Source organism: Microcebus murinus, chromosome 12 (genome assembly GCF_040939455.1).
Source record: "Microcebus murinus isolate Inina chromosome 12, M.murinus_Inina_mat1.0, whole genome shotgun sequence".
In the NCBI taxonomy this organism is placed as follows: Eukaryota; Metazoa; Chordata; class Mammalia; order Primates; family Cheirogaleidae; genus Microcebus; species Microcebus murinus.
The window spans coordinates 93,333,985-93,361,829 of NC_134115.1; the positions used below are offsets into that span (position 1 = coordinate 93,333,985).

Here is a 27,845-nt window from a genome sequence, read left to right on the forward strand (position 1 = left end):
AGGACCACAAGGGGGAGGGGCGCCTGCCCGGCGAAGGCTAGGGGGCCTCCGAGGCCGGGCCGGTGGGCGGAGCCCGGCAGGCTCAAGGAGGGGGTGCAGAAGAAAGAGGCCCCTCCCCTGCGCTCCCCGGGGTGGGCTGGGGCCCTCCGCAGCGCCCCTCCCCCGGCGTGGGTCCCGCCCGCCGGTCCGCGCCCCCTCCCCGCGGCGGTGACATCACGGCCACGGCGGCGCGGGAGGGGCGGCGGCGCCCCGCGCACATCACTTCCTCGGCGCCTCCCGCGGGGGAGGACGGCGGCGGCGGCCGGAGGGACGACGGAGGGGCGGGCGCGGACGCAGGCCGGACGGCGGGCACAGGCGCGGCGCGGGCCCCGGTCTCGCGCGTCCCCGGCCCATGGCGGGCCCGGCCCCAGCCGCGGACGAGCTCCCGGGCCCGGCCGCCCGGCGCCTGCACTCCAGGTAGGGGCGCGAGCGCGGCGAGCGGAACAAAGGCGGCCCAGCGTGGCCGGACGCCCTCCCTGCGGCGGGTGCGCGCGGCCCCTCGCCCAGAGCCAGAGCCGGCGCGGCGCGGGTGGCCAGGGGCGCGGGGTGGGATGGGCGTCAGCCGGCAGCCCCCGCCCCCAGGCCAAGGGGACAGGGGCGGGAGAGGCGCAGCTTCTCCAGCCGGGCTCTCCCCCAGCTGGCCCGGGCGCTGCCAGGAGCTTCCCTCCCAACCCTGGCAGTGCCACGACCCGGGAGGCAGGGAGCCCGGCGGCCAAACAGACCCGGCTGTCATGGATGGGGCCCTGCCCCCCACCGGCCATCGGCCATCCGCAATCCGTGCCCAGTGGGACCTGGCGTGGTTGGAGCCAGCCAGCCAGCCAGGTGGGTGTGTACCTGCCTGAAAAGGCTCCTGCCCTCCAGGCAGATTCACAGGTGATCCCAGCGGCCTGGGCTCTGTGCCCCATGCCGATTGGGATGACAAGGTGGCCCCGTTCCACTCGCGTGCCTGCCTGGTGACTCCCAGAGTCGAAGGTGTTCCCCCAGGTGGTGCCCTGGGCCCATGCCAGATGGACACGTGGCCCCCACTTGGCGTGAGGCACTGCCACTCTGCAGGCTTGAGGGCTGGGCAGAGCAGGCCCTGCTCCCTGGAGTGGGCCTCACGGGCCCCCAGCTCCCGGGGACACCACTGTCCTCGTTCTCTCCGGCCATCCCTAAAACCTGGTGGCCTCCCCTCTTGGGGCCCGGGCTGCGGACCCTTTGGGGGCCCTAGCCTGGCCCCCAAGGACTCTCCAGCCCCAGCCGGGCAGTACACTGGCCAGCAAACCTCTTTTGGGCACCCCACCAAGCAAAATGAGGCGCTGGTGGCTGTGAAAGGAGGCCTCGCCACCCCTGCCCCCTCTGAGCTGCCGGTCAGAGACACAGCCCCATTGTGTGGTCCGGGATGGAGCCGGGCCCCAGCCAGGCTCCCGGGCCCCGGCGAGGGGGTGGGTGTGAGGAGAGGTTCTCGGGCACTGATGCCGGGCCTGCCCTGAGGATTCCCTGCACAGCCCCTGCGGGAAGCGCCTTTACCCCATGGGGCGTGTGTTCTGTGGCTGGCGGGAGCTGGCCTGGTGGCCAGCAGCAGGCAGCCCGAGCCGGGCAGGGTGGAGCTGGGGGCGAGGGGGTCCAGGTCCTTAGCCCTGGGAGACCCCTGCTCGGCCAGGCATGGGAGTCAGTTGTTCCAAGGGCTGGCCCTGGGAGCCTGGGGTCCAGTGGGCACTCCCCAGACAAGACCCCGGCCTGAAGGGGCCGACCCTGGGCAGGGACAGTGCTCAGAGGGGCCACTCGCAGAGGCCCAGCAGCTTCCATCCCTCCAAACAGAGACCCAAGTTGAGCTCCAGCTCGGCCCAGGCTTCCTGCAGGGCCTGTGAGGAGGCCCCAGGGGAAGTCTGGACCCAACACTGGGCCTCAGCTGGGCTTGGGCAGGCCTTTCCTGGTCTGGGCTGGCCTGTGAGGCGGGCAGGGGGATGGGCGTGCAGTGCCCGGGGTCAGCCTGGAGCTGGGAGCTTCGGGGCTGGAGAGGAGGGACCTCTTCCCACAGAGCCGGCAGCCTCAGGCTGCTGGGGCTGGGGAGAAAGAATCCGAAAGTCTCTGTCCCCTTGCGGAACCCCGTGTGTCCCTGCTGGTGTGTGGATGTCCTGGTGGGGAACAGGGTCCATTTGGCCTGTGCACTCCTCATGTGGCCGTTCGGGGGACCCTCAGTGTGGTCGGGGCTCCCTGGTGCTGGCCCGAGGTCCCTTCTGCCTTGCCCCTTCCCACACCCACATTCCTGTTGGTGGGGACAGTTTAGTTTCTATGGCCTGGGGGCTTGGCAGGGCACTGTGTGTGGGGTGTGCCAGTGACCCTCCGAGTCCCCAAGTCTCAGGGAGCAGAGCACCTGGGGGTGAATGCTCAGAGCCCTGGTTCACCTGTGCCTGGGCCCCATTGCCTAGGGTAGGGGTTTGGGAGGGAGGGCCTAGGGGGATGGGCAGGTGGCTGAGAAGACCCCCCCAAAAGCAGGGAAGCCCTGGGGGGTCCTCACCTGACTTCCCAGCCCTCTTCCAAGTGTTACCCCAGGGCTGGGAAGGGGAATGGGTTTCAGAGCAACCACCTTGGGGTAACCCTGTTAGAGGTGCATCCCCAAGCAGCAGCCACCAGCAGCAGACCCATGGCCCCACCCCTCACTCCATCCTCCTGCTCTGGGGCCCCCTTCCCTGGCATTGTCCCTGGCAGGGCCTCTAGGGTGTGGTGGCCTAGGAGTCCCCGGCAGCCTGACCCTTAGGTGCTTTCTAACGCTGGGGTGGCCCTTGTGTCCCCCTAGTGATCCCAGCTCCCACCATGCTCCTGGCCCTGGCCGGGCCCCTCTCTCTCCCTTCCCCCTACCATTGAAGGACAGTCGGTGTGGTTTCCCTATGGGGGTGTGGGGGACAGGGAGCCCCTTGTGAGCAGGGTCTCTTGGGCAGCTGCCCAGAGTGTGAGTGACAGCCCTGGACAGGGGCGGGGCCGACTCAGTTACTGGGGAGTGAGCTGAAGGACCCCTCGAGTGGCCGTGGGTGTGGGGAGCTGGTTTGGGCACCAGGGGTGGCTGTGAAGGGTTTGGGGGTTCAGCCTATTGCTGGGGGCTGGGCAAGGAGGAGGTCCAGGCCCTGCCCTGGCTCCTTGGTCCGGGGTGGGGGGAGTGTGCCCAGGGCCTGGAGGCCCCCCACCCATGCTCCCCACCCATGCTCCGCTCAGACCCCAGAGCCACTCCTTCCTCCCTCCTCCCTGGGCCCCCAGCGCTCAGCCTTGGCATCCCCCACCCCGTCACACAGCTGGAAAGGGCAGGTGGCCTGGTGAGGGGGCTCCTGAGACCCCATGACCCCCTCTCTATTGCTGGATGATGGCACCCCTGACTCTGGGGGTCCCTCTCTGCCCAGGGAACGTCCCACTCACCAGGCTCCTCTGGGCCCCGGTGCTGGAGGAACGGGGGGCTGAGCGGGGCAGGTGGCTGGGCGGGGCAGTTTGAGGAGAGCAGGACTGGGCGGGAGAGCTGGGCCTCCCAAGCCCCCAGGCCCCTTGCGGCCCTGACCCTGGTTAGGCCTGGGCCCTGAGCTTACCTTGGACGGCCGGGCAGGGCAAAGTGCGATGACAAGGACTCCAAGTTCTGGGGCAGCTGCCCCTGCCCCTTGCCGGCCCCTGGCTGGAGCCAGCTAGGCTGCCCCAAGGAGACCGAGGAGGGGCTCGTGCTGTCCCTGCCCTTGTCTGCCCCACCAGGCAAGGTGGAGCCGGGCTGGGGGTGTCCACGCGCTTTTCCTCCTCACTCCAGCACTGCCCCCCAATGACCATGGTCGGAACAGGTCTCCGTGTGCCGAGTTAGTGGGCTGGCGGGTGGGAGGGCACTGCCGTGGGTCCGGGTCCGTGTTCCCCAGCCACCCCTAGGAGCGGCAGGCGGGATTCCCCGCCCCCACCCGGCCCTGCTGACGTTGCTGATCCGGCCTGAGCTGCCCTGATCCCTCATCCACGCCAGCCCCAGGAGGCGTCAGAGCACCTGCCGCAGGGCCAGGGGTCTCCTGGGGCTGTGGCTGCTGAGCCTTCAGCCACCCCCCCGGAGGCGGGGAGAGCGTCAGGACCCACAGCCTCGGCGGGACGGGCCGGCCAGCGGCCAGCGGGAGGGGAGCGATGCCGGCCCCCGCCATGGAGGGCCAGCCTGTGGCCCGGAGCCTGGCGGAGAAGGCCGTGTGCAAGGTGGTGTACGGCGCCCCCCGGCCCCGCCCGCTGCTGCTGCCCGTGGGCCTGGAGCTGTGGCTGTACGTGCAGAAGATGCGCAACCTGCAGAGGAAGAGGTGCGGCGGGGGCTGGGCTGGCCCACCCGAGGGTGTCTGGGGATAAGTGGGGGTGGGGGCTTCTGGCTGGGACACCCCACCTGGTGCCTCTCCAAGTGGCCCTCCACCTTGCCAGGGCTCATAGTGGATCTCCCGGGCACAGGGTCAGCGTGGCCGTGATGGATGCTCTGCTCTGCATGTTGGGCCCCTTTGCTTGGAGCCGCACATGCCCAGAGGGAAGTGGGAGGCAGCGCCCCTGCCCGGTCTGCAGGGGGGTGGGGGGGCATGTCTGCAGCTCCACCTGCACCCAGGTTTCAGACCCCAAGTCCTGTCTCTTCCGCACTGGCCTGGAGGGAGGGGGCAGTGGGCCTCGCCAGGCCGCTTGGCAGGCAGCTGTGCAGGGACAGACAGCCTTAATTAAGAAGCCCTGTGCGTGGCCCTGGCTGCAGGAGTGGGGCTCTTGGCCGGTCGCCATGGTGACCGGGGGCTCCTGCGACCAACGTGGCATCCGGATGGCCCTTCCCGGAGGGCTCGGCCCGGTGGCTGCCAAGGAGCCTGGCAGGTCGTGGGTGGGCGGCACAAAGGTTTGTCTCCTGCAGGGCCTTGGGGGTATGTCCCTGGCCCTCGGCTCTCTGAGGGCCGCGTGGGCTCTGTGAGCCTGGGGGAGGCAGCCAGGTGGTGGGATTCCCGAGCCCCGCCTGGCACCCCCCGGGGAGCAAGGAGCCCGCTCCCCAGCCAGTAACCCCAACGCCTGTGTGAGAGTTTAGCTTTTCTTGGTGTCTCCCTGCACGCCCTGAGCCGTGGCTGTGCCCCAGTTTTACAGCATCTGGCTGGCATCCAGGAGGGGTCCCCCAGGCTCCTGGGAGCCTCCCTGCGGCGTGCAGACCGGGTGGGAACCCCTGGCCCAGGAGTGGGGGCAGCTCTGGGCCGGGCACGGCGTGGGTGCTCAGCGAACACCAGGGTTGGAGGGCGGCCCAGGGTGCCGGGCAAGGCAGGGCCGGTCTGAGGCTGGCTCGGGGGTCCCGGATGCCTGGCTGGCTCGGGGGCCGAGCTGCTGGGCACCAGGTCCAGGCCCATCCTTCATGTGCCTGCCCCGTCCCAAGAACTGGGGCGGACACAGAGAGTTCAGGGCTGCTCCAAGGCTCCTGACCTGGGAGGGTCTGAGATGGGTGGAGTAGGGGGAGAAAACGGAGGGGCAGAAAGGAGCTCATCCAGTGTCGGGGGGCCAGAAACGTCAGGCATTGGGCACTGCTGCCTGGGGGCAACCGGGGTCTCCCCAACAGAAAGCTCTGAGCCAGTGGGGCGCCGGGCACCCAGGCCAGCTTCTCAGCGGGGACTCGTTCCCCCACCTGCCTGGCTGTTCTTGTGGCGCCGTTATCTTGGGAAAGTTCAAAGTGGCCGTTTTCTTGATAAGGCAGGAATCAAGCGATGGGCATTGTGTTCCTGTCGAGGGACACTGGGTTACAACCGAGGAGAAACACTGCCCTCCCGACAACGCTTTCTCGTTTAAGGAAATACGTTGCTTTTTCTTCCAGTCACTCCGGGTCCTTGCACGATTCTAACATCACAGAGGAGGGCTTAGCTCCTTGGGTGCTACAGGTGCTTTGTGGCATCGTGGTCACTTTAAATCTCTTTGTAGCTTTTCTCAAACCGCTGGTCTTATCAGAAAGCAGAAAACAGGAGTGGCAGGGCCAGCCCCTCTCCAAGGCCTCCAGGTCCCCAGGCTGGGGCTGGGCGTGCCCCGCTCCGTGACAGGTCCTCTCTGGGCTCCCTCCTCCTGCCCCGGACCGAGTCCCCTGTGCCTCTCAGCCCACTCCCTCGGGCACCCTGGAGATGGGGGACCCGGCTCACCCCGTGGCATCCATGCCGCTGATAGCAGCCCTTCCACCCCAGGCAGGACAGTGGCCTGGGGCCCACACCGCTGGTCGGAGCAGGGCCGAGGGGGACACCCGCGCTCCTAGGGTGCAGCGTCCAGCCCAGGGCTCTGCAGCAGCCCGAGGGAGTGACCTCTCCCCAGCAGCCGTGTCCTGGGGGCAGTGCACCCCAGGCCTGGGGCTGGGGGCCCTCAGTGAGTGGGCCCTGGGGGCAGCTGGGGTGCAGGGACCTCGGGGGCTGTGCAGGGCCCAAAGATGAGGGGCTTTCCCGCCCGAAGGTAGGGGACAAGGGGCCGCACAACCTCTAGCGGGGGCGTTGGGAGTCCCCAGGGGGGTCTGGGCCCTCGGTGCTGGGCTCGATTTACGGGGCAGGAATCTGAGCGGCTTTGCAGGGGCCTGAGTTCCTCCCAGGACGCGGCACGGCCCACTTGCTCCACAGCGGCGTGGCGGGAGCGGCTGTCTCAGGCGGGGCCTGGCAGGCAGGCAGTGAGCACATCTCAGCTGTGGGGTCCCAGGGTGGGGGGAGGTCCTGCCCTGGGGTCAGATCCCACCTGCATAGCCTCAACCAGGTCACTCTCCTCCTGGAGCCCCAGCTGTCCTCCACGGATATCCGAGGGCCGGCCCAGGTGGCCGCAGCCGCTCCGGAGGCCCCTCGGCCCACGGGGCTGGGGTTTCAGGGAGGCCGGGTGTGGAGGCTGCTCCTGCTCTCTGGAGCTCGGACCTCTGGGCCCTGTGGCTCTCACGGTGTCAGACTCAGGCCTTCCCCGCTGGTGCCCCTGACCCTGGCCGTGGCGAGGGCCAGGCAGGGAGGTCTGGGCAGAGGTCAGCTGCCCAGGTGTGCCAGCCGGGGAGCCTTTGGGCCCAGCACCTGCCTCCGGCCTGTGTCCCAAAGAGATGCTGAGGTCTGTGAGCTGGCACCGGCCCCAGTCCCCGCGAGGGGCGCCATCCGCAGTGATGGCACGGAGGGGCTCGGCCCCGAGGGGTGACCGGGGAGGCTGGGCCGTGACGCCCTCCCTCTGTGCAGGATGGAGGCGTCCTGCCTGGAGCTGGCGCTGGAGGGCGAGCGTCTGTGCAAGGCCGGCGACTTCAAGGCGGGCGTGGCCTTCTTTGAGGCCGCGGTGCAGGTGGGCACTGAGGACCTGAAGACGCTGAGCGCCATCTACAGCCAGCTGGGCAACGCCTACTTCTACCTGAAGGAGTACGCCCGGGCACTGGAGTTCCACAAGCATGATCTGCTGCTGGCCCGGTGAGCGGGCCTGGCAGGGCCCGGGGAGGGGCGTCCTCACCTCCAACCCGGTGCCCGGCTGTCCGGCTGGGGGCCAGGTGCACGCTGCCCTGCCCTCGGGCAGGTGGGGAGGGGTAGTCCCAGTGGGAGGACGATGGCGGCTCTCAGGGTCCCAGGGAACCCTCGGGGCACCTGCAGCCTGGAGAGGGGCTGGGATCCCAGAAGTTCCCCCCCGGGGGGGGCCCTGTGTTTAAGCTGACAGACCTGTGCGAGTGAGAGCGTGGGGTGCCACCCAGCACTCTCTGTGTGGGCGCGTGTCTGTCCGTGCAAATCCTCGTGCATGACCTTGCGTGTCTGCGTGACCCAGAGCCCTGCCCAGAGGTCAGGCCTCTCCTGGCCTGGGGTCCAGGTGCACTCCTCACCTGTTCTGTAGCACGTGGTCCTGCCCTGGGGGCTCTCCCTGCCCTCCCCGGGAACCCCAAACCCCAGCAGGCCCCTTCACGTGTCGTCAGGGACCCTGAGTGACCGGTCTGTGCGGCCTCCAGGCCTGTGCCCAGGTGGAGCCAGCCGGGACACCCCGTGCACACCCTGCCCAGCTCCTCCTCCTCCTCCAGGCCCCGCCTGGGCCAGAGCTGCTCAGGGCCACGTCCCACCAGCCCTGCCTCCCTGGGCAGTGAGCCCCGTCGTGTCTCAGCCCCCTGCCTGCAGGCTCAGGCCAGGTCCTGAGGGCCCATGTGTGGCTCACGGTCCCTCTGCAGGCTGCGTGGGGCTGACCACAGACCGGGCCCGGCAGAGGGACTGGTCCTCAGCTGGGCACCCTGCCCAGGGCTGCCCTTGGGACCTCCCTGTGGGCCCTGCCCAGCATCAGCCGCTGGGGCTGCCCACCCGACCCCACCCAGCTCCCTGGGCCTGGACCCGGCCAGTGCCGGCCCCTCACTCCCTCCCTCACTCCAGGACCATCGGTGACCGCATGGGGGAGGCCAAGGCCAGCGGGAACCTGGGCAACACGCTCAAGGTGCTGGGCCGGTTCGACGAGGCCGTGGTCTGCTGCCAGCGGCACCTGGACATTGCGCAGGAGCAGGGGGACAAGGTGAGGGGCCAGTCCCCGGCCGCCTGCCCCTCCTCGGCTTCCCCGAGGCTCGTGTCCAGATCTGGGGTGCGGGCAGGCGGGCGACAGGGCCAGTGGCTCCCCCCACACAGGAGGGAAGACGAGGAGGTCGGGCCCCCAGAGCCCGAGTGACTTGGGGGTCCTGGGCACTCAGACCCGGGGGCACTTCCCATTCTCGCTGACGCCAAAGGGCAAAGGCCCGGCCCATCTTCCACACTCAGCTCCGTGCCCCCTTGCTGACCCCCCTGAACCCGTCAGCACCCCAATCCCTGCCTGGGGCCCGGAGGGAGGTGGTGGCTCTGGGGGAGGCCCGGACGGGGCAGGCAGAAGCTGCAGGAGGTGGCGGCAGCAATCGGAGCAGGTGCAGGTCCACCCTGGGCCGTCCTTCCGTGCTGACCTCCGCCGTGACCCTGTGGAATAAACATCCCTGCTTCCCGGTGCCAACGGGGAAGCTGAGGCTGGAGGGGCAGTGTGACTTGCCCCGAGGCATCTGGGCCTGGGCTGGAGCGCTCAGCCTGGGGGTGAGAGGACCGAACTGAGGGCCTGGAGGTTGGGGCAGGGAGGGCTCCCCTGTGTCCCCATCCTCAGGCCCTGCCACTCTTAAGTGCCCGCGACTCCGTGGTGGCCCAAGGTCCTTGCCGCTGGGGCCCAGAGCGGCAAGGGCGGCGGCCGGTCACACCCCGCACCCTGTGCCCCGCAGGTCGGGGAGGCCCGGGCGCTGTACAACATCGGCAACGTGTACCACGCCAAGGGCAAGCAGCTGTCCTGGAATGCCGCGCAGGACCCCGGGCACCTGCCACCCGACGTCCGGGAGACGCTGCGCAGGGCCTCCGAGTTCTACGAGTGAGTGGGGCGTGGTGGCCGGCAGACCCCCCTCCCCCCCAGGCCCACGTCTCCCTGCAGCCCCCTGGATGGCTGACAGCCAAGCAGGGCCTCTCCGGCACCCACACCTGTCAGCGGCGGCTGGTGGGGCCACAGCCAGCCCCGGGCCTGGAGACGCCGTCCTGTCCACCCTTGTTCTGGGCCTGCCCCCGAGAGGGCCGTGGGAGCCACCCGCTAGCACCTTCCAGCTCAGGGTGGGGGGCCGCGGCTCACGGGGTCTCCCCGCAGGAGGAACCTGGCCCTCGTGAAGGAGCTGGGCGACAGGGCAGCGCAGGGCAGGGCCTACGGCAACCTGGGCAACGCGCACTACTTGCTGGGGAACTTCACCGAGGCCACGACCTTCCACAGGGAGGTGAGCCCGCCGCGGGGTGGCTGGCCCGGGCTGCCCGAGCGCCCGCCTGGCCTGGGGTGCCCTGCCCCTGAGGCGGTCCTCCAGAGCAGGGTGGGGTGACGTGGCCGGGTGGCAGGGGTGTCCCGCCGACCCCTGGCTTCATCCACACTTGGTCCCCTGGCTCCGGCTGCTCCCCCTGACGTACAGCCAGGGCCAGCGCCCCGGGCCGGGAGGCAGCAGCCGCCCATGCTGGTCGGGACCAACCCGGGCTGCGGGTCTGTCTGCACAGCGCCTGGCCATCGCCAAGGAGTTCGGAGACAAGGCGGCCGAGAGGAGGGCCTACAGCAACCTGGGCAACGCCCACGTCTTCCTGGGGCGCTTCGACGTGGCCGCCGAGTACTACAAGTAGGCCCCACCACCACCCAGCGAGAGGGAGGGCTGCGGGGGCGGGTGCCGGCCAGGGAGCCACACACACCAGGCAGGGGGCGGACAGCCTGGCCTCCCCAGGAGCCGGTGGGGGCTTCCGGGCTGCCCCGGGAAGGGCGGGTGGACTGAGCTCATGGGCTCTGGGCCATCTGCCTCCTGGCCTGGGTGGCACCGGGCCCTGTACCCAGCCCCAAACAGCCCGTCTCAGGGCCTGAGCAGTGGGTTTGGCTGTCCCCCGTCCCCCGTGGAGTCCCCTGTCCCCTATGGGGGAGCAGTGGCTCGGGGTGGTCAGGAGACTTGCCAGAGCCTGACAGGAGCCCGTATCAGTCTGGGCCCGGCCGGGTCTGATACTGTGTCCCTCTGAGGCCCCAGAGAGCCCCCACTGGGACCCCGGGGCCGGGGACAAGGGCGCAGGCCTCCTCACCACCACCCGCCCTCCCCCCGGGGCTGCCCTCACTCCACGCAGGAAGACGCTGCAGCTGTCTCGGCAGCTCCGGGACCAGGCGGTGGAGGCGCAGGCGTGCTACAGCCTGGGCAACACCTACACGCTGCTGCAGGACTACGAGCGCGCGGCCGAGTACCACCTGCGGCACCTGCTCATCGCCCAGGAGCTGGCCGACAGGTGCGCGGGGCGGACGGGCACGGCCCGGCTCAGAGGGCTGTCAGCAGCCCCTGTGGGCCCATGGGGCCCAATCCCAGCAGCCAAGGCCAGAGGGCCTGGGTCTGAGCCCCGGGCTCCAGGGACCGCGCTGTGGCCCCAGACGTCCCGAGGTCTCCGCCTCCCCACCCGTCAGGGGTGACACCACTGTGGGGACCAAGCCAGACAATGTGGGCACTGGGCTGGCCGCTTTCAGTGACCCTGGCACGCCACGCCCCCACGCATGTACGTAAGCAGCTGTGTCTGGAGAGAGGCAGGCAGACCCCGGGCTCCTGGGCACAGCCCCCCACTCGGGTCTGGGCGGCTGGAACAGGGGAGACGGAGCCTGCGGCTCCCACGCTCGTGGAGGGAGGGTCTTCTAAAGTCCCCCGGAGGCCTCAGAGTGGCCCGAGCTTGTCCTGGGGGTGGCGGAAGTGTTTTGGAACTAGACAGAGTGGCGGTCACATGACGGCGTGAATGTGCCACGTGTCACTGCGCTGTCTGCCGGACAGTGGCCACGGTTCTGTTAGGTGCGTTTCACATCCATTTAGAAGTAACCCGTGGCAGGGGACTGGGGGTGGCCTTCCCCCAAGGGTGGAGTGAGCCTCGCCGGCCACCAGGGGGCGAGGGAGGCTGGTGCGCCTGCAGGCAGAGCCGGTGGCAGCACAGCCTGCGGTCCCCAACCCGGGCATGCACCCCTATGGACGGTGGCCTGTTAGGAACCTGGCCGCACAGCAGGGCGGAAGCAAAGCTTCATCTGCAAGGCTGGGTGCGGTGGCTCACGCCTGTAATCCTAGCAGCACTCAAGGTCAGGGGTTTGAAACCAGCCTGAGCAAAGCGTGAGACCCCCCCCCCCCGCCTCTATTATAAATAGAAACAAATTAATTGGCCTACTAAAACATACATAAAAAAACTAGCCGGGCATGGTGGTGCATGCCTGTAGTCCCAGCTACTCGGGAGGCTGAGGCAGGAGGATCGCTTGAGCCCAGGAGATTGAGGCTGCTGTGAGCTAGGCTGACGCCACGGCACTCACTCTAGCCTGGACAACAAAGTGAGACTCTGTCTCAAAAAAAGAAAAAAACAAAAAAGCTTCATCTGTAGTCACTGCCCCCACCACGGGCACCGCCGCCCGGGCTCCGCCTCCTGGCAGATCAGGGGTCTCGAACCCCACTGTCCACCGCGCACGTGGGGGTCCAGGCTGTGGCTCCCTGTGAGTGCCGGTGCCTGGTGACCTGCGGTGGAGCCCAGGCGGGGATGCCAGCGCTGGGCAGCGGCTGCAAACACAGACCGCCCCTAGCAGAGAGGTTTGCACGATAAACGTGATGCACCTGAATCTTTCCCCCATCCCTGGTCAATGGAGAAAGTGTCTTCCGTGAAACCGGTCCCCGGTGCCAGAAAGGTTGGGGACCGCTGCACTTTTGATGGGAAAAGGTTCAGCTCCCTGGGGCTTCTCCCTGAGGGCGGCAGGATCTGTGGGAGACCCTGGCTGGGGCGGGTCATCCTACCGTCCTACTGGTGCCTCGGGTCCTGGGGGCCCCTGGTGACCCTCAGGGCCAGGCCACACAGCGTCACAGGTGTGGCACCAAACGTCACATCGGGGCCCTGACCACCGGGAGGATGGGGGCTCAGCAGAGGGGCAGGCCCGGTGGGGGGGAGGGGGCGGGCGTGAACTGTGTCCCTCTCTGGCAGGGTGGGCGAGGGCCGGGCGTGCTGGAGCCTGGGGAACGCCTACGTGTCCATGGGCAGCCCGGCGCAGGCACTGACCTTCGCCAAGAAGCACCTGCAGATCTCCCAGGAGGTGAGCCGGCCACCCTCCCGCCCCAGACTGTGCCCTGAGTGTCAGGTGGTCACCTGTCCCTTCTGGGCTAGCGCAGCCACCCGGCCGCCTGGCCGGTGAGGTCTTCCTGGGAAGCTGAGTGTCCTCCTCCTCGGAGAGGACACGTTGGGTCTCCGTGGCTCCTGTCCACCGAGACCCTCCTACTGTAGTGGGGGTGGGGACCTCACAGGTGAACCACCCTGGGCCTGTCTGGCTCCTGGCCTGTCCTTGTGTCACCTCCCTCCCACCCCACCTCTAGGAAGCAGCCCCGGTGGCAGGGCCACTGCCTCCAGACACCCCGTGTTTGCCTGTGCTGAAGATGGGAGGCGGCTGGGTGGGCATGGCCTGCAGGTGCCCAGGTGTGGGTGGGCAGGGCCAGGAACGCTCAGATCAGCAGAGGCCCCTGTCTGGAGAGCACCTCCACCGGTGGCCTCCGAGGGCAGGCTGCGGCCCCTGACGTCCCCCAAGGCCCCGTGCAGCAGCCCTGCCGTGCCCCACCCCACCTTCCACTTGAGTTTGTCCCTGGGCAGGCGGCCACCCTGGAGGGTCTGACGTCAGGCCCAGGGCGCGAGGCTGGGGCTGAGGAAGGTGCAGCCGGGCAGGGCCAGGCCGAGGCCCGCTGAAGGGCCCCACACGGTACAGGGCTGGTGGCTCAGACCGAGCATTTCTGGGGTGGGACTAGGGACACGGGCCACCCCGCCTGGGGACAGAGGCCCAGAGGCCCCCCTCCAGGGCCACAGTGAGTCCTGGTTCCCTCAGAGGCCCTGGGGTCAGTGGCCAGCCCAGGCCACCCAGCGGTCGGGGACGGGCGTGCTGGGGGCCCATGGCTGTCCCCGTGGGAGCCCCCAGCAGGGCCCCCAGCCCCGCCTGCCCACTCAGACGCCCCTGCTGGCCGCAGATTGGCGACCGCAACGGGGAGCTCACGGCCCGCATGAACGTCGCGCAGCTGCAGCTGGCGCTCGGCCGGCTGACCAGCCCGGCGGCCGCAGAGAAGCCGGACCTGGCCGGTTACGAGGCCCAGGGTGAGTCCCGGGGCCGGGGTGAGGGGAGGGCAGTGCCGGATGGGCTCAAAACCCAGCCTGGGGCAAAAGCAGCCTCATCAGTCAGGGGCCTGGCAGGAGGGACACCTGTGGGAGGGACACCTGCCGGCTGCCATGAGTGTGGGCCACGAGGAGGGTTCTGTCCCCATTCCCGGGCGTCAGGGCACCTGCTCTGCCCAGCCCTGTGCTGGGCCGGGAGAGAGACTGAGACCCCTGCCCTGTGCTCGGAGCTCACGTCGGGGCTGGGGTGGGTGGACAGCTGCCATCAGCATGTGGAGCAGAGGGACGGGCACGGGGCTGGGGGCTGGGAGGGGGCAGGACCAGCCAGTGGAGGCCCAGCGGCCTGCATGCCGCGAAAGCCCAGCTCTCCGCCGTCCCTGGACCACAAGAGCCTGCGATTGCCCCGGGCCCTCGGGCCCTCCCACCCACGTCCCTGTGGTGCCACAGGCTGATGGCCGAGAGACAGGAGATGGCCACTCACTGTCCCTGCTGTCCTGGCCTCCACCCCACCCAGCCTCAGGGCAGCCAGTGTGGCAGTGGCTCCATGTCAGTGGGGAGGGGGATGCTGGGGGCCGAGCCAGCCCAGGAGCCCAGCGGGGCCAGGCCCAAGGCCACGGCGATGACCTCATCTGTGGGCCGCCTGTCAGCCCACAAGGCCAGCCGTGCTGCAGCACACGGAACAGGACGTTCCCCGCAAAGCAAACAGATTAATAAATGTGGGGCCTGGGGGTGGGTGCTGGGGGTTGTCACCAGGGGCTGGCTTCCCCAGGTGGCTGCCAGGTGGGTGAGGGGCAGGCCTGGGGGGCAGCTGCCCCTGCCCACGAGCCCCCCCCCTCCGCCATGGTTCCTGAGTTTGCCAGGAACTGAGCCCTGGCCCCTCACGGCTGTGTGCCCAGGCGACCCCCCTGCCCCGGCCCGGGGCCCCCAGAAGGGAAGCCTGAGAGCCTCAGCCCCCCGGGCCTGCTGAGTCCTGGACGTGGCGGTGTGTCTCTGGGGTTCTGACGATGACTTGTCCTGGGAAACTCAGGACACATGTCACCCCCCCCAGAGGCTGAGGACAGGCGGGAAGGAGCAGTGGCTTCTGAGGCCTGAGCTGGCCCATGGGACCTCTGGGGAGGTGGGTGGAGAGCGGCCCCCAGCCCTGGCTGTGCAGGCCGGAATCTTCCCGCAGCCGGGTCTCCTGAGGGGGTGCTCTGCGGAGAGCTCCCGGCCCCCACCCTCGGCGCCCCGGGCCCAGCACGGCCACCCCCACCCCGGGCAGCAGGTGGGGGCAGGGCTGGGCCCGGCCTGGAAAGGCGCCCACGGAGGCCGCCAGCTCCGGGTCCCCCGCCGCTTTCCTTCCTCTCGGAGCCGAGGAAGGGGGGCCGTGGGGGCGGACCGTGGCGGACAAGGCAGCTTCTGTCCCTCTCCAGGCCCTCTGCCGGCCAGACCCTTCCCAGCCAGGGCCCCCGGAAGCCTCCCCCACGGGGCTGCCAGTGGCCGGCCGGCTTAGGACGCAGAGCCAGCGTCCTCCCCGGGTGGTGTGCGGGCGCCGGGGCTCCTCCTGGGATGCGGCTGTGCGGGGCAGGCCGGTGCCCCGAGAGCCCGGGCAGGCCTGGGGGAGACCCCCGCTCAGGTGAGCCTGGCAGGGGCTGGACTCGGACTGTCCGGTGGGTGCGGTGGGCAGGTGCGTGTCCAGAGCCTGTCACCGGTGGGGCCGCAGGGGGTCTGGTGGGCACCGGGTGGTGGAGTGTGGGGAGGCACAGGACGGCTACATTCAGGGGTGGGCGTGGCCTTTGGGGCCGTGGGTGTGGCACTGGGGGCGTGATCAGGTAGTGGGCGTGGTCTTGTGTGGCATGGAGGTGGTTGTGTGTGGGTGTGGCTGTCGCTCTCTGGCTAGAGAGCTGGTCTAGCTGGACTCAGGTTTTTTTTAAACTGTCCTGAAAATATAAGGGAACTTTTATGCAGTTTTAGGACAAAGAACCCTGCTGGGCTTTGGTCTGCATCAATCTCACCACCCTGCCCCTCCCCAGCCAGCAAGAGGCCCCAGAAGTGCGTCTGGGGGGCACTGCCTCCAGCTGCCTCCCCACCCCTGCATCCCAGCCCGGGCGCAGGGGCGCATGCGGCACGCGGGACGGGCTCCCCTGCGCCGTGCTTGACGTGGCCAGCACGTGCCACGGGAAAGAGGAGGAGGGAGCTGGCCCCGAGCCCTGCTGGGCACCCACTGCCCCTGCCCCGTCCCCAGCAGGCGCCTGGCTGCTCCCCGGCCCACAGGATGTGCAGCTGCCCTGGGCTCCCTGCCCGTCTGTGCCGCCCGGGCTCCCCTTGCTCTTTCCCATGACACGTGCCCGCAGGTCCTGCCCCCAGCCCGGCCCCTCCAGGGTCCTCGGCACTGGGCGATGGCAGCAGTGGCAGCCTCTGGGCCTGGGAGGGGCTGGAGGGGACGGTGTCTCAGAAACTACACACAGGGCCCCTACACACTGGGCACCGCATGCCCAGTCGATACTGAGCACCGATCCACGGCACTTAGGAAGCACCTGCTATGTGCCAGGCGCTGCCTGAGCTCTTGGGGTCCCCCAGCAGACAAGACAGCCGCAGAGCCGAATCCTATCAGGCCAGGTACAGGTGACAAACACAAGGAGGCCGTGCGTCAGACGTGCTTTGGGGGAGAGGAGAGGCGGGGGATGCGGGGGTGGGAAGCAGCGGTCCATACGGCAGCAGGGCTCCCTTCGGCCACTCCAGCTGCCAAGCACAGCACCACACGCTGGGTGGCATCAGAGGCCATTGTCTCTCCCAGCCTGGAGGCCGGAGGGCCCAGGCCAGGTGCAGCATGGTCAGGCCCTGGGGAGGACTCCCTGCCTGGCTTGCAGACGGCCGCCTGCTCACTGTGTCCTCAGACACAGAGAGAGAAAGGGAGGGAGCTTGAAAACTGGTGTTCTCGGCCGGGTGAGGTGGCTCACGCCTGTCATCCCAGTGCTCTGGGAGGTCGAGGCAGGCGGATTGCTTGAGGTCAGGAGTTCGAAACCAGCCTGAGCAAGAGTGAGACCCCGTCTCTACTATAAATAGAAATAAATTAATTGGCCAACAAATATATATAGAAGAAATTAGCCGGGCGTGGTGGTGCATGCCTGTAGTCCCAGCTACTCGGGAGGCTGAGGCAGGAGGATCGCTTGAGCTCAGGAGTTTGAGGTTGCTGTGAGCTAGGCTGACGCCATGGCACTCACTGTAGCCTGGGCAACAAAGTGAGACTCTGTCTCAAAAAAAAAAAAAAAAAAGAAAACTGGTGTTCTCTGATAAGGGCCCTAATGTTACGGGGCTCCACCCTCATGACCTCACCTACACCTAATCCCCTCCCAGTACCCTCACCCCATGCAATGGGGCTTTAACATGTGCGTTTTGGTGGGGCACAAGTACTCAGACCCCAGACAGCGACGTTTGAGAAAAGACATGTAGCTAGAGAGGGAGTGAGCTTATTGTGGGAGGAGCAGCCGTCCAGGCAGAGGGAACAGCCCGTGCAAAGGCCCTGAGGCAGGATTTGCCTGGCAGGTGGGGGGCAGCATCTGCAGCTGACAGAGCTGGGAGGAGGCAGGGCCCCGGACCAAGAAGCGGAGGGGCACGATCAAAGCCGGTCCTCACTGTGTCCCTGGCACCTGCGTGGAGAAGGGACTTGGGGGCAGGTGGCGCAGCAGGCAGGTGACGCAGGTCTCTGTGAGGGGAGAAGGGGCTGGACCCGGGTCGGCTGTGAAGTGGGGGTGAAGGGGAGGTGGGGGCTGCCCTGGCTTGAGCTGAGGGGCGGGGGCAGGGCTGCCCGTGGGGGGACAGGCAGGGCTGCGGGAGGTCCGCTGGCCCAGGGCAGAAGTGACGACCACGTGACTGTCAGACTCAGGCAGGGGTGGAGCGGTGCTGGGAGAAGTTTCCAGACCTTGCCGGTGCAGGGGGAGAGACAGGAAGCCAAGCCGGCAGGGCCACGGCCTTGCAAACGCTCTGGACAGAGGGTGCATTTAGCTGGGCCCAGAGGGCCTTCCGCCCGCAGCCGGTGCCTGGCCACGAGGGGCCACGCAGGCTGCATCTCAGAAGGGCGTTTCAGCCCGGAGGTGGAGGGCTGGGGCGGGGGAAGAGATTTGGGGCGGGAGCTGAGAAACAGCCCTCGGGCAGAGCGTGGGGAGAGGGGGCGGGGTTTTCAGGGGTGTGCGAGTGGGGCCCGCCTGTTACCCCGTTCTGCGGGCGGGCGCTGCCCCTGCCCCAAACGCCACGTGGTGGGGAACGACGCCGCCTCTCCCTGGGCGCCAGCGTCCTGGTCCTGCCCGGCCCCACCCCTGCCGGCCCAGTCTTCCAGAGGAGGACCGAGGGTCCACGTCTGCTGGTCCAGCGGTGCCAGGACTGGGTCCCCAAAGTGTCCCCCGAGGCCAGGCCTCACTCTCCCACCGCTTCCGGTGCCTGCCCACCGTCTGACGGGGGCTCCCGTAAGCCGCTGTCCACTGCGCGTCTGGGCGCTGCCGGGCCAGAAGGGGAGGCCCGGGTCTCCCTGGCGGGCAGGGCAGGGCAGGGCAGGGTCCTCGTTAGCCGGGCTCTTTCCCCTGGCGTCCTCGCTGCCCGGAACGTTCTGCCGCCTTTTCCACGTCGGCTGCGCTTTGCTCCGGCTCACGCACCTGCTCAGAGAGGCCCCTGCGGAGGCTCTCGGTCTCAGCCAGCAGCGGCCCCCCTCCCGGTCCCGCCCACCGGGTTGGTCCTCTCGTCTCCGGTTCCGTCCGTTTGTCCCTCTGTTGCTTTGCCCTGGGCTGGCTGCCAGGCTGGTTCTCCCCCGCCCGTGCCCAGGGAGGAGCCGGGCGGAGGCCAGACCTTCCCAAACCTCCGGGGGTGGGGGACGGGGACAGGTTGAGCTGCGCCTGCCTCCACCTGGGCACCTCTGGGAAGGAGGTCGGGACGTGGGCCAAGGGGGTGGACAGGGGCCCAGGGAAGGGGCCGCAGCGGGGCCGACCTAGGGCTCAGCTGAGGCCTTCCTCACCCCTACCCAGCCCGGGGGGCCCACCCAGAGGCCTCCCCCGCCTGCCCCTAGGGCCCAGGCTGAGGAGGCCGGGCTAGGGTGGCAGGAAGGGTGTTCCAGCAGGGGGCATGGGGGAGCTAGGCGGGCAGCAGGCTGGGAAGAGGCCCGTCCAGAACCGGCCCTTGCAGGCCTGGGTGACAGGAACCACAGCCGGGCCCTGCCACCCCACAAGGGCCCGCCCGTCTCGACGCCCGCTGTCTGCTGGCTTGTGTGGCGGGCGCAGAGGACACCTGGCATGACCTTGGCCTCCACGTGGAGGGCTGACCGGCCTCCCTGTCTTCCAGGGGCCAGGCCCAAGCGGACGCAGAGGCTGAGCGCAGAGACCTGGGACCTGCTGAGGCTGCCCCTGGAGCGGGTGAGTGGGGCCCCCATGGGGACAGATGTCAGCGCAGCGGTGCAGAGGGTGGGCAGCGGGCGGTGAGGCTGGGGCACTGTTTGCTGTGCTGCCACCACCTGCCCCGGACCCTGCCCTGCCCACGTGCCCTGCCACCGGGAGACAAATGTGCACTCAGCGGCCCAAGGCCCTGGACGGGCCCATCTGCCGCCCGCCCCCCACTAAGCCCGCAGCACCCAGCAGGGCACCTCGCTCACTGCCCGCCCCCACCAAGCCCGCAGCACCCAGCAGGGCACCTCGCTCACTGCCCGCCCCCCACCAAGCCCACAGCACCCAGCAGGGCACCTCGCTCACTGCCCGCCCCCACCAAGCCCACAGCACCCAGCAGGGCACCTTGCTCACTGCCCGCCCCCACCAAGCCCACAGCACCCAGCAGGGCACCTCGCTCACTGCCCACCCCCACCAAGCCCGCAGCACCCAGCAGGGCACCTCGCTCACTGCCCGCCCCCACCAAGCCCGCAGCACCCAGCAGGGCACCTCGCTCACTGCCCGCCCCCACCAAGCCCGCAGCACCCAGCAGGGCACCTCGCTCACTGCCCGCCCCCACCAAGCCCGCAGCACCCAGCAGGGCACCTCGCTCACTGCCCGCCCCCACCAAGCCCGCAGCACCCAGCAGGGCACCTCGCTCACTGCCCGCCCCCACCAAGCCCGCAGCACCCAGCAGGGCACCTCGCTCACTGCTTGCCACCCACCAAGCCCACAGCACCCAGCAGGGCACCTTGCTCACTGCTTGCCACCCACCAAGCCTGTAGCACCTAGCAGGGCACCTCGCAGGGCACCTCGCTCACTGCCCGCCCCCACCAAGCCCACAGCACCCAGCAGGGCACCTTGCTCACTGCCCGCCCCCACCAAGCCCGCAGCACCCAGCAGGGCACCTCGCTCACTGCCCGCCCCCACCAAGCCCACAGCACCCAGCAGGGCACCTCGCTCACTGCCCGCCCCCACCTCACTGCCCGCCCCCACCAAGCCCGCAGCACCCAGCAGGGCACCTTGCTCACTGCTTGCCACTCACCAAGCCCACAGCACCCAGCAGGGCACCTCGCTCACTGCCCGCCCCCACCAAGCCCGCAGCACCCAGCAGGGCACCTCGCTCACTGCCCGCCCCCACCAAGCCCGCAGCACCCAGCAGGGCACCTCGCTCACTGCCCGCCCCCACCAAGCCCGCAGCACCCAGCAGGGCACCTCGCTCACTGCCCGCCCCCACCAAGCCCGCAGCACCCAGCAGGGCACCTCGCTCACTGCCCGCCCCCACCAAGCCCGCAGCACCCAGCAGGGCACCTCGCTCACTGCCCGCCCCCACCAAGCCCGCAGCACCCAGCAGGGCACCTTGCTCACTGCCCGCCCCCCTCCCCAGGGCAGGGCGTGGCCCTTGCTCTTTGCAGAGCCCGTGCCCCCACCCAGCCACTGTGTCACCAGCGCCCTGGGGAGCCCACAGACAGGGACAGCCCCTCCTGGCTGCTCCCTGTGCACTCAGACTTTGTGCGCAGGGGTGGAGGAGCTGTTCCCGGCGGAGACGCCAGCTGGGGCTCCCAGACCCAGGCAGGCAGACAAATGCAGGGGCTCGGTGGGGCTGGGCCCCAGGCTGGCTCTGTACCTGCCAGGTGTGGGTGCTGTGTGGCCCTGGGGCAGTGGCCTAACCTCTCTGAGCCTCTGGTTCCTGCAGCGTAGCCTGGTTCAGTTGTGGACGGCTGCGAGGTGGGGGTGCAGCTCAGGGGCGCCCGGGTCACCGTCCTTGCCCAGTGTGAAAGGCCGGCAGTGGGGATCCCTCAGACACCCCCCACCTCTCCTTGCCCCAACCCGGGACGCCCACAGCCCGTCTCTTCCCGGCTCCTCGGGACCCAGGCGCCCGCTGTGTGCCTCTGGGAAGTGGGGGTGGTGCCTGCACCCGCCTGGCCTTTCCCCGGGGTCCTGGGAGAGAGAGGGGACCTTGGTCGGGCATGGCCCCGGCCACATCCCAGTCCCCTCCCCAGGAGCAGAATGGAGACAGCCACCACGCGGGGGACTGGCGGGGGCCCAGCAGGGACTCGCTCCCCCTCCCAGTGAGGAGCAGGAAGTACCAGGAAGGGCCCGAGGCCGCCGAGAGGAGGCCCCGGGAGGGCGGCCACTCCCCGCTGGACAGTGCCGATGTCCGGGTGCAGGTGCCGCGCACGGTAGGCGCCTCGCGGGGCTGGGAGGGGGACACCGTGGAAACTGACAGCACCCCCCATCCCTCCCAGCCGTGGAAACTGCGCAGCCCCCCCCCAGCACCTGTCCAGGGGACCGGCCGGGCGTCACTCCAGGACAGCAGGCGTCCCTGGTGGGCCTGGCACTCATGTCCCCTGGGGCCCCGGTGGTGCTCGGTGTCAGGGTCCCGGAGCAGAGGCAGTGTGTTCAGTCCCGGTAGCACCCCAGCCTCAGGGAGGCCCAGGCCACCAAGGAGCCTCAGTCCTGCACAGACAGACACCCGCCCCCAGGCCTCAGTTTCCATCTTTGCCGTCCGTCGGGACCTGGCTCTTCCCAGTCTTCAGTGGCCCTGCTGACTGTCCCTGCACCCTCCCTGCCTTGCTGGACCCTCCAGACCCATCTGCCAGTCACAGGAGCTGGCGGACCCCGCCCCCCCACTGACTCAGGGTCACGAGTGGAGGTGGACCGGGGGCCTTGCTGGGGTGGGACCGATGGCCTGGCAAGTGGCTGCAGCACAGCCCAGGGGCCACTCGGGTTCTCAGGCCCGGCTGGGCAGCCCCCTCCCCGGCACAGTCAGCCTGCGTTGCGATATTCGGCGGTGGAGGATGGATGGGGCCGTGGCACCGATGGCCACGGGTGTGGACGGATGGATGGACGGGACAGACTGGTGGGCAGGCAGATGGACAGACGGGCCGGGGTGGGGGGCCGGGCTCTGACTGCCCAGCAGGGTCCCGCCGTGCCAGGCCTGGCCCGGCCTCTGCAGGGACATGGAGGGGCCAAGTCCAGGCTCAGGGGCCAGCCTGAAGAACCCCTCAAGCAGGACACCTGGGTCCAAACCCCCAGAAATTAGTCTAAGAATAGTTCCCTCCGTGGGCTTAATCAGCACCTTCCCTGCCTGCGTGGGGCGTGGGCGCCGTGCGGGTATTCTTAGCCCCGCGGGCTGCCGGAGCCGTCCCTCCCACCAGCCCGGGGCGGCCTCCCCCGACCTCATCCGACCCCAGGTCTGATGCCGGCCAGGGTGAGTCTGTCCCTTGGCATGAGAGGCGAGGGGAGGGTGCCCCGGGCCCCCCAGCCAGGCCCACCAGAGGGGGCTCCTGGGTGGCCTCTGCCCAGCCTCCCTGCGCCTGGCGGGAGGGCAGCACTGGCTCTGGCTGTCACCTCTGGGCCGACAGGGAGCTGCCCGCCGTGCATTCAGGACGGGCCAGGGCCAGTCGGCGTGGGGCCTGGGAGGGGCAGATGGTTCCCCAGGAGGCCAGGCTCGGGAGGACCCCCAAGCTCCATGTGCCCCCAGCAACCCCCCCTGAACGCAGCCAGGGGACAAGCTCCAGTGTCCCGCTTCACGGGCCCAGCTGCAAGGCAGGCGGTCTGGGGACACTGGCCGCTGCCCTGAGGACCCATGCCTGCCGTGGGCCCTGGCCCCCGCCCCTGCTGCCCCTCACAGGGCAGGACACCTGGGGACAGCCAAGCTCTCAGCGCTGCGGGGGTGGCAGCCTCGCCGGCCTCCTGGTGACCGATCCCTGCTGCCCTCCCCGAGGTCAGGGCCCTGGGTGCCCCAGAGGAAGGACCGGCCGTCTGTTCCCGGGTGGCAGCCGGCTGGGCACCGCAGCGAGGGTGGGTTGGGGACACATCCCCGGGAGTTCGATGGCTGGGTCTGAGCAGCCTGAAGAGCTCGTCCTGGGGAGGGGGCAAGGAGCAGGGCAGGCTGGCCCCGGAGGGTGGGGACAACGTGGGTGGGGTCGGCGGTGTTCCGGAGACTCGGCTGGGGCCCAGCTGGGCTGGGCAGACCTGGAGGCCGGGGCAGTGAGAGCCACGGAGGACTCCGGAGCAGGGAGGGCTGGCCGGGGCAGAGTCGGGAGGCGTGGGGGGGAGGACAGCCTCGGCTCCCGGGGGCTGCTCAGGAGCTGGCTGGAGAGGCGGCCTCCCTGGCTGGCCCCGCTTTGCAGGGAGCCCGGCCCGGTGGCGTCAGGCAGGAGGAGGGCTTTCCAGAGAGGCTGTCCCCCCCACCGCCCCGGCGCGACCGCCCACAGCTGCTCGGGGGACGCGTGTCGGAGTGTTTACAGAGCACGCCCGAGTGTGAGCGTTCGCGTGTGTGAGCGAGCGAGCCAGCGCGTGCCTGTGCGCGCACATTCGAGTGAGCGCGGGCGGCGCTGGGCGGGCCGGGCCCTCTCCGGGGTCCTATTTAAGCATCGGGCCGACGCGCGGGGCCTGGCATCGGGGCGGCGCTGGGCGTCTTGGCGGCAGGCCGGGACTCCGAGTGGCCAAGCGCCCCGCACGGCTGCGGTGCTGCGGCGGACGGAGCAGCGTGAGTGGGCCCTGCTGTCCCTGCCCGGGGGGCGGGGGGATCGGGGGGCACTTGGGCCTCTGCGCAGCTGGGGTGGGTGGGCTTGACCGGGGTCCGTTCCCTTCCTCCGTGGAGATGCTGGGCTTTAAATAAAGCAAGAGGGAGCGGAGTCAGACTCAGGAGAACTCTGAGACTTCCAGGATGGACGGGGCCAGGGTTTGGGACACAGAGAGGTTAGGTGGGAGCAGGGGAGGCGGGACTCCCAAGGCTGTCGAGAGTGTCCCGTGGGGCCCAGGGCCGTGCTCCTGAGCCAGGGGTCTGGGGGGGCCTCAGGCTGTCTGGAGCTGAAGTCTTGCCCTGTGGTCTTGGGCCCCCAGCCCCCTCCCCAGGAGGGAAGCAGGAGCCTTGGCAGGTGGCCGCTGGCTCAGGGAGGGGAGGGCTGCCGGTCTCAAGCCTGGTGAGGGCTCTGCTGGGCACGGCCCGTGCGTGACAGGGCTGGGGGAGGCCTCAGGGCAAGCCCCCCCCCCATTCTTTGCGTGCACCCCTTGAGCCCCAGGTTTCCGAGCAGGGGAGGTGTGGCCTGGCCCTCCGTGGGTCCTGCCTTTCCCGGGAGGGGCCTTGCCCAGGTCTCCTGGGGAGCCCACGGGACTGCTCCACCCTGGGGGGTCCCGCTCGGGCCAGATGCAGGGGCTGGGCCGGAGCAGCGGCAGCCCCTCAAAGCAGGCTGTGCTGCGTCCACCCACCCCTGGCTGTGCCCGGGCTGCCCGCAGCCACCCTGGCCCCAAAGAGCCCGGAGGAGCTCCCCCACGGCAGAGCCCTCTGCGGGCCGGCAGGGTCCTGGAGCCCAGCCCAAGCACACGTGGCCCCCAGGGCCAGCTCTCCCTTCCCTGGTGGCCCACGCGAGGGTGGGGGCCGCGGGCCTGTGTGTGGGCTGGGGGGGCTTGAACTCTTCCTCCCAGCTTCCGCCCCGGGGCTGCCACCCGCTGACATGGCCGCCCCCGCCATGTCACCCTTGCTGCCGACAGCCTGGGCCCGTCCTGATGCAGGGTCACCGGGGGCCCCGCCCTGCCCCTGCTCCCATGACGCTGGCAGCCACATGGCCCCTCCGCGCCTCCCTCTCCTCCGTGCCAGGGGCTGGTGACAGGAGTCCCAGGTGTCCTGCATGGCAGGCTGTGCCCGGCCCCCAGGGGTGACATCTTTGCTGACACGGCCTGGCTGTGCGTTTGTTCCCAGCTGTGCGGGCCCAGCTCTGGGTGGCCCTGCGGAGGCCCCCTGCCGAGAGCGACAGGCCAGGCCCATCGGGTGCTCAGCCCCCCTCGCCCCCCCCCCCCCGGGGAGCTGGACAGTGAGCCCAGCCACCTGGCGGCCCTCTCGGGGTGGAGTGCTCTGCCCTGCCCCAGGGTGGACGTGTAAACCAAGCCCAGGTGGGGTCACAGCGTCCACGGTCACGTGCTCACTCCGTGGCAGACACTGGCAAGCGGGGGGCCCCGTGCACAGACACGGGGAGCGCATCCCAGGGGTGGCAGGGAGTGACAGGGCAGGGGGAGGCTTCTGGGGTAAGCTGGGGCCTTCCAGGCTGTGGTGGGCGGGTGGGCGGCAGCCACGGAGGGAGAAGCAGGCATGGGGGAGGTGCGGGCCTCAGGCCTGGGGTGGGGGACGGCCACAGGGGCAGGTGAGGGTCCCGACTGGCCCAGGCTTTGGAACCGGGTGTGGCCGGCGCGGTGTCAGGGGCCTGGGGACCATGTCTGGCTGCAGCGGCCCCCTTCCCTCCCCAGAGCATCCCGCGGGCCCCGTCTTCGGACGAGGAGTGCTTCTTTGACCTGCTGAGCCGGTTCCAGAGCAGCCGCATGGACGACCAGCGCTGCCCGCTGGACGAGGGCCAGGCGGGGGCCGCCGAGGCCCTGGGGGACAGGATCGGTGAGTGCGCCCTCCGGCCACGCGCGGCAGGCCGGCCACAGCGCCCGATCACCCGGCTCCCGGCCCTGCTCTGGCCCCAAGCAGTGTCCTGGGAGCCTGTGATCGTCCCTGCCCCTCCGGAACACGCAGTGCCAGGGCGCACGTGGCCGCGGTCTCGGCGGGGCCTGGGAGGCCGGGGCTCTGCCCCTGTCCTCCTGGAAGCCCCAGGCGGGCGCAGCGCCCATGGCAGGGCCACATCCCCAGGGGTACGGCGGGGTGGGCTCAGAGGTCGGAGCTACCAGCGGTGGCCTGAGCCTCAGGCCCCACCCTGCAGTAGGTCCCGGCCCCCAGCCTGGCCCGAGGGTGCCCCAGGCCTCACCCTCTGTCCCTGCAGGCCAGCCCGCCGCCACAGCCTCCCCCCAGACCGAGGAGTTCTTCGACCTCATCGCCAGCTCCCAGAGCCGCCGGCTGGACGACCAGCGGGCCAGCGTGGGCAGCCTGCCCGGCCTGCGCATCACCCACAACAACGTGGGCCACCTCCGCGGCGACGGGGACCCCCAGGAGCCAGGGGACGAGTTCTTCAACATGCTCATCAAGTACCAGGTGGGCCTGCCGCCCGGCAGGTGGGACTCGTCCAGCCCGCCCAGCCCAGCCCAGCCGCCCGGGGACCTTCGCTGTCCAGTGGAGGCGCCTCCAGGGCCCCCGGGGGGTGAGGTGGGATCCAGTCCCTCTGTCCGGGGCCATGTTTGAGGGACGCCCCAGGGCCAGGGCCGGCTCAGCAGTGTCCCTGGGCGACCACGGGTACTGGGACCTGGAGCCTTCTCCCTGGCAGCCCCCAAGAAGGCACCCCAGGACAGCCTCTGGCTGGGCTGTCCCTCACAGCACAGGGGTTCAGGGCCAGGTTGGGGGTCGTGGCCACAGGGATCCCCACCCGGTGCCACATCTGGGCAGAGGAAAGCAAACGCATGACAGCAGCCCCAGGGTGGGAGTGGGGAGACCCTGGCACTGCCGGGCACTGGCGGGGTGAAGGCGGGGACCACGCGCAGCAGGGGCTGGGGCTCCAGCTGGGCGGCCTCGCGCAGCGTCCCCCTCACCAGCCTGGGGGGCTCACAGTCGCTGTGGGGTCCAGCCACCTGCCATCCAGGGCAGACAGCACAGCAGGTGGGGCCCAGGGTCAGGAGACGTGGCAGGTGGCTCAGGGGTGGGGCACGGGCAGCAGCGTGGCCTGTGCAGAGCCAGCAGGTTTGCATTTCCACAGAGGAGAGGAAACCACGGCCCCCGGCCACGACAAGCCGCCTCGAACCCAGCCCCTCCCGAGAAGCCCAGAGCCCCCCGTCCACACGCACGCACGCGCCCACGGCTGCGCCGGCTCCCGGCCCTCCTGCTCCAGGCCCTGCAGAGAAGCCCAGGCACCCCCTCGGGCCCCCAGCCTCCATGCCGGGGCCGGCAGGGCCCCCAGGCTCAGCCACCCGACCCAAGGGGGAGCCCTGGGGAGCCCCACACCACGGCTCCATGAGCTGCAGCCCCCAGGCCAGTGCAGAGGGACGGCCATGCCTGTCCCCGGGGATCAGCAGGCCTCGGGGGCTGTCCTGGCAGCTGTCTCCTGCCAGGCCCCGGGGGACGCGGCCCCTGGAAGACTGTTCTTGGGGTCAGGACTCCCAGTGCAAGACCTCAGAGCCAGGTGGCCCTGGCGCTGACCTCCCAGGTGGACGCAGGGAGGCCTGAGCAGCCCACTTGAGCCGCTGGGTGTGGGCCTGCCCTCGGAGGTGTCCGTGAGTCCCCGACCAAGGGGCCCGGGGAGGGTGAGGCCACCAACCGCATGTGTGTCCACTCAGTCCTCCAGGATCGACGACCAGCGCTGCCCGCCGCCTGACGTGCTCCCGCGGGGCCCCACCATGCCGGACGAGGACTTCTTCAGCCTCATCCAGAGGGTGCAGGCCAAGCGCATGGACGAGCAGCGGGTGGACCTCGCCGCCAGCCCAGAGCAGGAGGCAGGCGGGCCACCGGCGGCCCCGCAGCAGTGCCAGCCTGGGGCCAGCTAAGGCCCCGCACCCACTCCTGGACGCCAGGGGCTCACACCCGTCCACGATGCCCACGGCCCCCTAAGAAGCCGAATCCCCCCCAAGGCCACGGCTGAGGGCAGGCTCTGAGCCCCAGGCCCTCCTCTGAGCCGATGCTGGGCACACGGCCCCATAGCACCCGTAACCCGGGGACAGGAGGGCAAGCTTCCGCCCAGGCCAGCCCCCACAAGGTCCACGGTCTCCTGCAGGTCCGCCCAGCCCAGCCTCGCCCCTGCCCCTGCCCCTGCCCCTGCCCCAGGCTGGCCCGGCCTTCAGCATGTTGGCCCCAGACCCGGCACTGCCCAGACCCTCCCCGCCCTCTGCCCACACCCCCTTCCCAGGTTCGTCCTGCCCGGCCAAATGTGAAGCCCTGCCGTCTTCTCCCAACCCC

General features: G+C 69.9%; 1 protein-coding gene across 2 annotated transcripts; it reads left to right on the top strand.

Moving 5' to 3' along the window:
- Positions 1 to 230: 230 nt before the first annotated feature.
- On the top strand, positions 231 to 27,585 carry GPSM1 (G protein signaling modulator 1). 2 transcript variants are annotated; one of them, XM_012782059.2, is made up of 14 exons: positions 232 to 456; positions 7,197 to 7,418; positions 8,352 to 8,487; positions 9,206 to 9,348; positions 9,616 to 9,739; positions 10,008 to 10,123; positions 10,611 to 10,766; positions 12,471 to 12,579; positions 13,496 to 13,619; positions 18,945 to 19,015; positions 21,025 to 21,204; positions 25,274 to 25,415; positions 25,789 to 25,997; positions 27,230 to 27,585. In XM_012782059.2, exons 1-14 carry the CDS (start codon positions 392 to 394, stop codon positions 27,434 to 27,436), a joined length of 2,004 nt encoding a protein of 667 aa, XP_012637513.2. In that variant the 5' UTR covers positions 232 to 391; the 3' UTR covers positions 27,437 to 27,585. The 2 variants fall into 2 exon arrangements, with proteins under 2 accessions (XP_075865313.1, XP_012637513.2); XM_076009198.1 differs by lacking the exon at positions 21,025 to 21,204 and having other exon boundaries at positions 231 to 456.
- The last annotated feature ends 260 nt before the right edge of the window (positions 27,586 to 27,845 follow it).